Source organism: Castanea sativa, chromosome 3 (genome assembly GCF_040712315.1).
Source record: "Castanea sativa cultivar Marrone di Chiusa Pesio chromosome 3, ASM4071231v1".
Taxonomy (NCBI): Eukaryota; Viridiplantae; Streptophyta; class Magnoliopsida; order Fagales; family Fagaceae; genus Castanea; species Castanea sativa.
In genome coordinates this window covers 17,243,668-17,254,799 of record NC_134015.1, presented here as the reverse complement: position 1 = coordinate 17,254,799, position 11,132 = coordinate 17,243,668, and the positions used below count along the sequence as shown (strand labels likewise).

The window sequence follows — 11,132 nt, the reverse complement described above, 5'->3', positions numbered from 1 at the left end:
TTCCATTATTTGAGATACCTTTTACCGTCAAGGAAGGCTTTTTTCTTTTTTCTTTTCTTCTTCCTCTTCTTCTTCTTCTTGTTTTTCTTTTCTACTTCTTTCTTCTAAGTAATCATAGTGTAGTTTAGTGGGTTAGTTCTGAGTTTTGAATTCTTAAAACAGTCATATTCCAAATGAATAATGAGTAGGGCTATCATGAGTCCAGAGTCGAACCTCTGGGATTTCTTCTTTTAATTATTGTTTACCCATTTTCTTCCTTCAAAATAATCATAGCGTAGTTTAATGGATTGGTTTTAACTAAATTCTTTTTTCTTTGGTTGTGGAATTTTTAGGCCACTCGTTTATGGGGGGACCAAAGCACCTTCTATTGAGGTGACCTGTGCTTGGAGAAGCCATTCTTCTTCTACTACTGCTCTGGGAAGCATGGGTGCGGCATTTGGACCCCCGCACCCGCGTCCGATGTGGCGCGACACGGGGACGTGCAGGCGACGCCGCTGCCTACGCGTCCGTGCCACGTCAGACATTAAAAAAATATTATTTTCGGCGCAATTTGTGCTGATTCGGGCCGACGCGTCCGAAATCGGGCCAATTCGTGCCGAATCGACCCATATCAGGCGCAAACCGATACCGGCGAAATATGCCGATACCGGCCGAAATTCAAAAAAAAAAAAAAAAAACAACAACAACAGGTGCGTAACCGTTTAACTTGGCCAAAAAAAAAAAAAAAAAGGTGCAAACGCACCGTTTGAAAAAAAACTAAGACCCAGCCCTCTCCCTCTTCATTTTTCTTGCGCCTCTCTCCCACTCTCTGCCTTCACTCTTCAGCTAGGCTCTCTCCCATTCTCTGTATTCTAGTTATTATTTACTATTACTCTTAAATTTGGTATATATTTATATAATGTAAAAAAAAAGTATGTTTAGCAATATATTAAAAATATAAATAAAAATATTTTTAATAATTTTTTAATCGTTGCACCCCGCCACACCCGCAACCTACTTTTTCGAAAATTGTTGAGTCCTGCACCCGCACCCGCACCCGCACCCGAATCCCGAAACGCACCCATGCTTCATAGCAACTGCTACTTCTTTATATATATATATATATATATATATATATATATATATATATATATATATATATCCAAATGTTTTTAACACCAAACTCTTCAAGCTGCCAATGTCCCAAATTGTCTGACTAAACCTTACTACCCGTGAGTTGCAAATATTTTACTTCAAAACAAGTGGGAGAGAGATCCTCGTGAATGAGACTAGATGATTATTGAGTTCCAAACTTTGCAATTCAAATTATTTAGTTATGACCTTGGCAATGGCAGAACTCTATAGGTCGTGTTAATGATGGTTCTAATGGCATATATAGGTTAAGAAATAATAAATAAATAAATATATATATATATATATATATATATATAAATACTAGAAATACAAACAAGTTTTTTTTTTTCTTTGAGGGAAAATATAATACCAATAAGTTGAGCTACAATACCCTAATAAAAATTTTGATAAAACATATTATGTACTATGTGTTCTTTAAATATTTCAAATAAGATTTAAACACTTTAAAAGGAAATTTTAAATATACTAAAAATGAAAAGCCTGATAAATAAATAAAATCCTATAAATAAGTAAGTATACAAGACGAGAAACTGGAAATATCTAATTATATTTCATGAAAATGTGAATTTGTATTAGTAAATTATTTTTTTCAAAAGTTTTGTATCAAACTTCAAGTTTCATGATACTTCCAAAATGTTATTGTAGAGATGTTAAGCATGGGATAGAAGCCATTTTTATCTGGAATTTGTGTTGCTCATTCCTCCAAACGGATATTGGCCGAACTCAAGTCAATCTTTCTCTCTCTCTTTTTCCAAAGCAATAATTTTTTTTTCTTAAATTTAAGCATAAAAGACGGGCATAAGCTAATGGCTTCCAAGTATAATTAATTAATTACGGACACAAAGTTTAGAGTCCGTTTGGTTGAGTGCTAAAGACTAAAGAGAAATGATGGAAAATGAGAAGTTTTTCTTTATTTGGTAGTGGAAAAGAGAAATCATGGGAAGTGTAGTTTTCAGGTTAAATCTCTTGTTTACAAGGTTTATAGACTGTTTGGTAGAGTACAAAAGGAAAAAGATAGAAAATGAGAATTTTTTTTGTTTTTTTTGTTTTTTAGTGTAGCGGAAAAGAAAAAGGATAGACAAAGGGGTAAAATAAGTTGATCCACCTAGGCCATCTGGACATACAACTGACTGGACGGGAGGATCTACGTAGATTACGTCTGAACTATTTGAGTCACCACCTAAGCCTCCCTCTGATCCGACCACATCCACGTCCATCCTCCTCCAAAGGAGAACTGGCAGACGAATCTCTTTCATCATGAGAGATGCTGAGGTCGTCATGACCAAACGAATACACCTCATCATAGCCCGCTCCTTTGCGGACACACGATTGATCAATCAACGCCTCACTAGACATCTGTCATCTACACATGACAGATAAACTCTTAAGACTCTACAGGTCTACGTAGACGACGAGCATGCAATATTTAAAGTAAAGAACAAAAAGAGAACTCAGTGAAAGGCAACGGATGCTTACCAGTTGAACGATATGAAAAGGCAATGGACACAATGTAGCAGACGGTCGCAACAAGTGAACGGTCACCAAAAAGTGACGAAGAAGACAAAGCTGAAAAGAAAGTAGATGGTAGAGCTCTGGCTCTAAAAATTTGTTGTGGAAAGTAAAAATGAGAGGGAGAAGCAATAGATATATATATATTGGGAGAACAGCACGGAAGACGAAGGAACCCTTCGGTACTAGCAATTAGCCACTAGAAACATGTCACGTGCCCCTACTGCATTAATGGTGCTAGGCTAGCCTGTCAAATCAAAATGTATTTCCTAAGGGTTGGGTTTTTTTTTTACAGACTAAGGGTTGGGATAAACCGCCACTCTACAGGTCCGTCTAGGAGATAAGGCGACGGACTCATAGAGTGAGGGGGCAACTGAAGATGACAAAATTAAAGTAGACGGTCTCATTTTATAGAACCTATCATGAGCGACTGTACTAGGTGGTGGACAGACTCTCTATGGCGGACGAATGAGAAAGCAAACGGATACAAAGTGGGCGGTGGCAAAGCCACGTGGCACCCACATGGTTTAATTGATTTTCAATGAATTTCAAATGAAAATGTCTTGTACTCCATAATTAACCATAGTCAACCAAATCTCTATATGGAAAGATCCCGTAAAATATGTGTATTAAAGAGGATCCTCCCTACAAGGAAACACTTTCTTCACTAAGAAACTAAAGTCGGTTCTATACTACTATAAAAACCCAAAACCCTCAGAAATCAAGGTACGCATAATTTCCCCCCAACTCTGGCACTATAGAGTTGTGAAAGTTCTCTAACTTAACCTTCAAAGGGTATTTGGCCGGTACCACACCAATACTCTCTGTAAAGTTTTCTTCTTCTTCTTTTTCTTCTTCTTCTTTGTTGTGCAGGTCTCATCGAGAGGGTGCAATGATTGTGTACTTTACTGACAATTTTTGGAAGCATCACTTGTTTTCCTCTTTTGGACCATTCCATATCCAAATATATTTCCATCCATATGAACAGAGGAAGACTGGAAGAAGTTGGATGTGAAAGCCTACACCTTTCCTCCCCTCAGGCAATGGCAAAGTCAATTTGGTGCTATTTTTTCCAATGACCCTCGCCTCTTTCGTCCAATTAGCGTAAAACTGAGCTCTTTTAACTTGGGCTTCCTTATTTGATTACAATAAGTGTAAGGGAAAATTTGAAGGTAAGTTCTCCTGTAAAGAACCGAACAGTACCACGAAACTACAAAGCTCTTAACAAATTGAGGGTTTTTTTTTCTTTTTCTCCTTAAGGTAATGGATTTATGGTGACCATGAAAATTGAGAATTAGGTCCTCTAGATTTATAAGTAAAATCCAACATTTTGGAATTTGTTTATTCCCGAACATTCATTTGAAAAAGCAATTTAATTCTAGAGAAACCTGCTAGTGGTACCTTAGCTCTATGTTCATTTCTTGCCACCCAATGTTGGAAGGACAAATCAAACTCAATAATATAGGTCCTTTTGATACACCTAAGCAGGATGATAGATCCAAAATTCTTTTGAGGCAATTTGGAAGTCGAAGTTGTTGCCAATATATATTGTAGGTAAAACATTTTTAATTTATACTGTATATTAAATCAGTACCCAGCCATGCTACCATGTCTTGGGAGGAGGAAGATTGAAACCACATTAAACAGTAAAAGAACATTTAAATCAAATCAACTAAGATCATTTGCTGCTTGGTATTAACTTTTGTGTAACTTGTTCTTAATTTGGCTTGAAAATAAATTGGCAATGAATTTAAATCTTCTTGAATATGATTACAAGCATAAAGCAGATCATTTCTGGTTACAAGTATAGTATAGTGCAAAACATTTCTCATACACACTACAAAGAGCTACATAATATGAAACATCTTGGAAAAAATGGTACAAAACCATGAAAAAGGGATAAGCAGCTGTAAACCCAATGCCTTGAATAATGAACCATGATCCTGAGTCATAATCATGAGAGGAACCAAAATCAGCCATAGGTCTCCAAAGTTCCAGTTATCTCTTGTGAAGGACAGGCCCTGGTCATGAGTGAGGTTTCATCTGTTGTTGATGATACCAAAGATGAAGTGTGACAGGTCATAGCAGGACATGGTTGAAGTTGCTATATTCTTTGATGTGCCAAAAATGTGAGACTAATTTGAACCTGTGTAGTGATTTTTGGTTAGCATCTTCCATAATTAATTTCAAGGAATCAGACCAACTCATTCATAAGAAACAGAGCTTAGCAAAGTGTAGAAATTCCAGAAAGCTTCTAGGAAGCCAACATAATCGTGAATATGTGTGTCTTGAAGGAACTTCGACTCTCCTTTCTTCAAGGACTGCTGAGTAAAGCTTTGAGGACTCCTTTTGCTTAAGCTGCTTCCTGCAGCATTAAGGAAAAACATATAGTTCAGCAGTTAATAGATTCAGAGAAAATAGCAAAAGAAAGAGATGGCAAATAGCAAGGATAGATACATAACAAAGACAAGGCGAAAGCCGTACTTCTTTTTCAAAAGTACAGCATAACGACCAAAGAGAAAGCTGCTGCATAAAATCAGTATTGCAAAAAGCACTACATTTCGACCGCTGGTCATTATAGCGCTTCCTTCTGATCCTAGAAAACATACGACACAAATTGATGCAAAGAAAGAAAGAAGGGTAGAAAATACCGGGACATGTTTGTTATCTTGGGGATGGTTCTTATATCATTTCATTTTCCAAAAAGGCACATGCACTAGGTTACTTACGGAATCTCAAATCTCTCTCGACGCCAGCCAGGATCCAATTCTTCTTTTGTTTGGACCCTGAAGCTTTTTATTTTTTGGAAAATCAGTTAGGTATGAATGGGAAAACATGTGAGTAACAACAGCACAAAAATCTCCTTAATGTCATCTCTAAGATGCATGACAAAAGAAAGTAAAATCATATATAAGAACAACTACCCTTACGTATGCAATAAACAAAACACACACAACATGAATAACATCTTTATATCTTAGAATAACCATACAAGAATAAGGGAATAGCTGGTTGATTGGACAATATGAAACCAGGAATCAACACTACATAGATAGACCACAAACACATTATGCGATGCAAGGGATGGACATGACAAGAACAAAACAATAAAGCAAGGCATTGATCCAAGGGGCATCTCAAAAAAGCAAAGCCAGCAAGTTAATTGACAGAAGTTTCCTGTCTAAAAGAGGAAAGATACTATGAGAGTACAGATTTATGAGAGCTAACTATTAAATAACTGCAGAAAAACACCAAGATTTCTTGTACTTTTTCTTTTAAAAGACATCCTCAGCTTCTCAGCTAGAAAAGCAATTAATCAAATCAAGACAGGCAATCACCTTATACACATTTCCAAAACCAAACCCAAATTCTCCAATCTACCACAAGATCCTACATTGACCAAAACCCCAAATCACCAACTCCAAGAAATTAATTTTAAGGAATCAAAAAAAATTAAAATTGTAAGTAAAAATAATAAAAGAATTTAAAATATCTCTGCTCATATTTAATGAGTAATCCCACATAACCAAAATATAATGTCAACAAATGCCCTCCCTGTAAACAAGGACTGTATGAGGTGAAAGATATATTACATAAAAATCATAAAAACACACTTGGCTCCACAAACAATTATAGCAATTTCACCAATAAAATTTAAAAAAGAAGAACAAGGGATGCTGCCAAAAGTAGTCATCTTCCGATTATACAAAAGTTCGCAAATTTAGTTTGTACTCAACTCCTTGAAAAGTCTGATTATTCCTCTCTCCCCTATTTAGTCCACAAGATGCAAAATGGAACAGCACTCCAAAAATCTCGTTCCACAAAATGGAGCAATAGAATTACAAATGCAATACTAATCAACTACAGTAATGTTATCTTAATGAGGTTATCCACAATTGAGATCTTACCTAAGGCAGCATTCCTTGAAACTTTTGTCTGTCAAATGCTCTTCCACGGAAATAGCATGCCATTATATCCTCTTACTGCCCACATAATAATACCATATTGATTTCTCACCATTATGTTCTTTCCTGAACAATCTACCAAAGAGAAGAGTGGGACTTCTCTGTTTTTGTTGCACAACCAAGCCCAGGTAAATAAGGTTCATGTTTGCTACACCAAAAAAAGGGAGAAATTATTATAAATCCGCATTAAAATGTTAAGCTCAACCAAAGAATTCATTATCTCAGTTTGCACATTTGAAGATCAAATACCACAACAATTTGATCGCAGATCAAAGAAAAACAAAAGATTTATTCTACAGCACATATGAAGCTGCAAGTTAGGGATGGAGCCATCAAAGGGCCATCTATTTGGTAAAAGCATTTAGCTTTTAGTTTTGTTCCTTTTGTCTTAGCTATAAAAAAATAAAAATAAAAATAAAAATTTATCAACAATTAGCTTTTTTGAGAATCAGCTAGCTTTTAGCTTTTTGTCACACATTTAGTAAAAAGCTACCAAAAACTATATCTTTTGTATAACACTATTGCAAAAAGTAAAAAATAAAATAAAATAATAAAAAAATTCAAAAGAGGGGAAAGAAGGCTTAAACAGATTTAAACAGTAATTACAAAAGATTATATAGCCTAAATTCATAATGGTCAGAAGGGAGTCATTGTTACATGAACGCTATGTATTAGTATAGCAACAACTTTGATCAATTAAAAACTTATAAACTTATGACATCATAAACCAAAAGCAATAATGTACACATATTACAATATGATGTTTCAACTTCAAAAAAAATAAATAAATAAATAAGTAGCAAGATAGGTTCAAATTCATAGTTTCATTTCGTGATTTTCTGAAAAGAAGATGAGCCGGGTCATCATATCATAACCTAGGTATAAGAGACCCTAGTTTGATGTAATGTCTTTAGGTTAAAAGAGTCTCAACCACGTGCAGATCTATTTATAATTATGATTTTTTTTTTTTTTTTTTGGTAATAAGTAATAAGTTTAAGTGAATATAAAACTGAATCATCAAGTATACAGGGGTATACTAATGCATAACACATTTACTAGGCTCTAAGATTACAACGATCCATAAATTATAAGGGATATGCTCCTGTAGCCATCATCTATTCAACAAAGTTCGGAAAAATTGCAACTTCACTTCTAAGATAGACCGCTCACATCACTCTAAAATTCTAGCATTTCTTTCATGCCAAATGCACCATATCACACAATGAGAAACACCTTCCAGATAGCGCTATTTCTATATGTCTTCCAAATTGCACAAGTATTTATGCTGTGATTATAGGGTAATTCATTGAGCATGTGTGTGCACATCTGCAACTATAGGCGAGTTAATATATATTTTCATTCTTGAATCTCATTCTACATCAACTAATTTGATAATTGATCATTGATTCTTATATTTTTGTTTGCTATGTTTATGATCATTTTCATTTAAACAACTTCCAAGACACTGCCATATGCTTATCCTTTTAAGATATCCTTAGTTGTTTAAAATGAAGTCCTTATCAATATTATTCACACAGTACATTGCTAACACAAAATTCTAGGGGGTAAAAAGAAAACCCCTACTATATCACATACGAAACATGTTTTTGGCATGTAAACTTCTAATTTACACAAGAAACATAAGTCATGGTATTAAAGTACCATACAACTTAATCATAAATTAGTCTTACTCCAAAAAGATTGCTGCCTTTGTCAGATTTCACTGTGGAATCTTCACTTCAAGTTGAATACCTGGAATAACCTTCACACATAATTCTGAATCCTTTCACGAGAAGAAGGGTGTAGCCCATCGGCAGACAGCAAATCTACTAACATGCTTTTAGTGTAAGAATCTGCCAAAAATCCCCTCTCAGCCATCACATGAAGAAGTTCTATAGCCCTTGATGTATCATTTTTTCTTAGAAATCCTCTTATAATTGTATTATAAGTGCAATCATTCGGAAAGCATCGAGTCTCATCCATTCTTTTAAGTAACTCACTTGCTTCATCCAATAACCCTTCATTACAAAGTCCATCTATCATTGTAGTATACGTCCTAACATTAGGTTGTAATCCTTTTTCAGGGAGACTAAAAAATATATCCCTTGCAAGTTTGAGTTTCCCAGCTCTGCACATACCATCAATAATGATGCTGTAAATCACAATGTCAGTATCCATCCTACGAGTTTCCATTTCTTCAAAAAATTTCATCGCCTCATCAAAATTTTGGTTTTTGCATAGTGAATCCAACAATGTAGAGTAAGTAAAGATATCTGGAAGTTGTCCATGAGCTTGCATCTCATTAAGAACCTCTTGTGCAGATATATGCCTCCCAAGGGAACACATGCCACCAATAAGAGTGTTGTAAGTAACAGTATCAGGAACCATTCTCTTATTATCCATTTCTTCAATAAGACTCACGGCCTCGTCAATTCTTTTACACCTGCAATAACCTTTGATCAAGACGTTATAGCACCAAGCATCAGGATAACAAGCCCTCTCAAACATCAAATCAAATACTTTTCTTGCCTCGTCCATCTGATCCCGCATACAGTACCCATCCATGAGTATACTGTAAGTGACTACATCGGGCTCCACACCTCTTTGAATCAGTAATTCAATCACGCATTTCGGTTCAGTAATCAATCCTTCTGCACATAGCATATCAGTCAACATACAAACAGTTTGTAAATCTTGTACAATTTTCCCGTGCTTCACTTCCTTCAAAAAACCTGATACTTCCTCCCACTGACATGAATTGAGTAGCCCATGAATCAAAGAATTATAAGAGACAACATCCATGGAAATGCCTTTGCCAGTCATTTCTGACAATAGACTCAAACCCTCAACCAGTAGCCCATCCTTGCACAGCCGGTCAATAATAACACAATACACAACTCTATCAGGCTTACAGCCTCCTTCTTCCATCTTCCTAAGCATACCAATAGCCGCACTCGTATCCCCCACTTTGCACAACCCATTTATCAGTGACCCATAAGTAACCACATCAGGCCAATACCCTCTCTCCACCATTGCATTAAACAACTCCACTGCTCTCACTATTTTACCATCAATACAAAACCCATTAATCAAAACTGCAAAAGTCCTACAACCCGGTTCGTACCCAAGTTTCAACATTTTACCCAACAACGAAAACCCAAAATCCGGCCTATTCAAATTGCAATAACAATTGGTCAAAATATTCAAAGTACAAACATCAGGCACAATTCCAAACATACCCATTTGCTTAAATAAACAAGTAACAGTCGAATAACGTTTCATTTGTGCAATTTTGCCTAAAATCTGATTGAAATCCACAATAGACGGCCGGGAACCCATTTGAAGCAACTGATTGAATATGCTAACGGCATCATCAAAATTAGTCAGCCTATTATACTTACATTGTTCCCTCACAAAATTCAAGAACTGGGTTTGAGCATACCTTCTCTTTTTTTTCTCTATTCTACTTTTCCAAATAGTATCAGTATAAGTACCAGTAGTAGAAGAAGAACAAGTCTGGGAGTGAAATGAAGACATTGAAGCAAAAGCTAAAGCATAATTCTTGAACAAAGAAAAAAGGTTAATGGGTTTGCGAGTAATACCGCTTTGAAACACAGAAGCAGAAGCAAAAGCAGTTTTGTGTACCAACAAGAACATCATATTACATAAAACTAATTCTACTGTTGTTGATGTTGTTGTTCTTCTTCTTCTCCTTCACTTTCAGTTTTCTCTTCTGGTCTCTCAAAAAAACCATGGCTTGGTGGCTTCTGGGTTATCAAATGACTATGTAATTTATTCTAAGACCATCTCCAACTCCAACCACAGACAATGCAAAAGGTTGTTCTTTTGTCCAAAATCGAGTTGGAAAGCTAGCATTTTGTGGCAGAGAACGGCGCCGTCTCGAGTTGGAGAGAGACATGGAGAGAGAAGTGTGTTCTGTAGACATGTTCATAAAGCTTTTATGGACTCTGAAAGATGGGTTAACCCAAAGCCTGACCCGATAAACCGAGGGTTCAGACTTGAGACTTTTCTTTTTTAAAAGGCAAAACAAAAAATTTCTCATTTGTGTTTTTCTTAATTTAATTTTTTTAAAGGACTTCTAAAGTTATTTTCTAAGAATATTTAAGCAGAGCTACACAGCTTATTTGGATTTTTTTTTTTTTTGGAAATTGTTTTATTTAATTATTAGTTACTAAAAAAATAGCATTATGGACCTTAACATAAAATTATTTGGTAAAATAATCTCTCTTTGAAAATCGTGTTTTTAGAAACATGATTTTAAACATTGAAATTAAATTTGTACTAAAATCATGCTTTTGAGTTATCAGAAATATTTCATGATTTCAATTATATTACATTTTGTACCGAAATCTTGTTTGAAAACACAACTTTAGTGTAAATACATTTTACATTAAAATTATGTTTTGGAAACACGACTTCAGTACACAATTTGAAATTTCAATACTTAACATGATTTTTTTGTTAAAAAAAAAAAATCTATTCACCAAAATAAGTTTTCCCACA

General features: G+C 35.2%; 1 protein-coding gene across 1 annotated transcript; it reads right to left on the bottom strand.

Annotated features, from left to right (window-relative positions):
- Positions 1–4,333: 4,333 nt before the first annotated feature.
- Positions 4,334–10,535, bottom strand: LOC142627070 (uncharacterized). Its single transcript, XM_075800870.1, has 3 exons — positions 8,300–10,535; positions 6,552–6,756; positions 4,334–5,008 (listed from the first exon to the last, which is right to left on the bottom strand). The coding sequence occupies exon 1, from the start codon at positions 10,266–10,268 to the stop codon at positions 8,373–8,375; it is 1,896 nt and encodes a 631-aa protein (XP_075656985.1). The 5' UTR covers positions 10,269–10,535; the 3' UTR covers positions 4,334–5,008; positions 6,552–6,756; positions 8,300–8,372.
- Between the last annotated feature and the right edge of the window lie 597 nt (positions 10,536–11,132).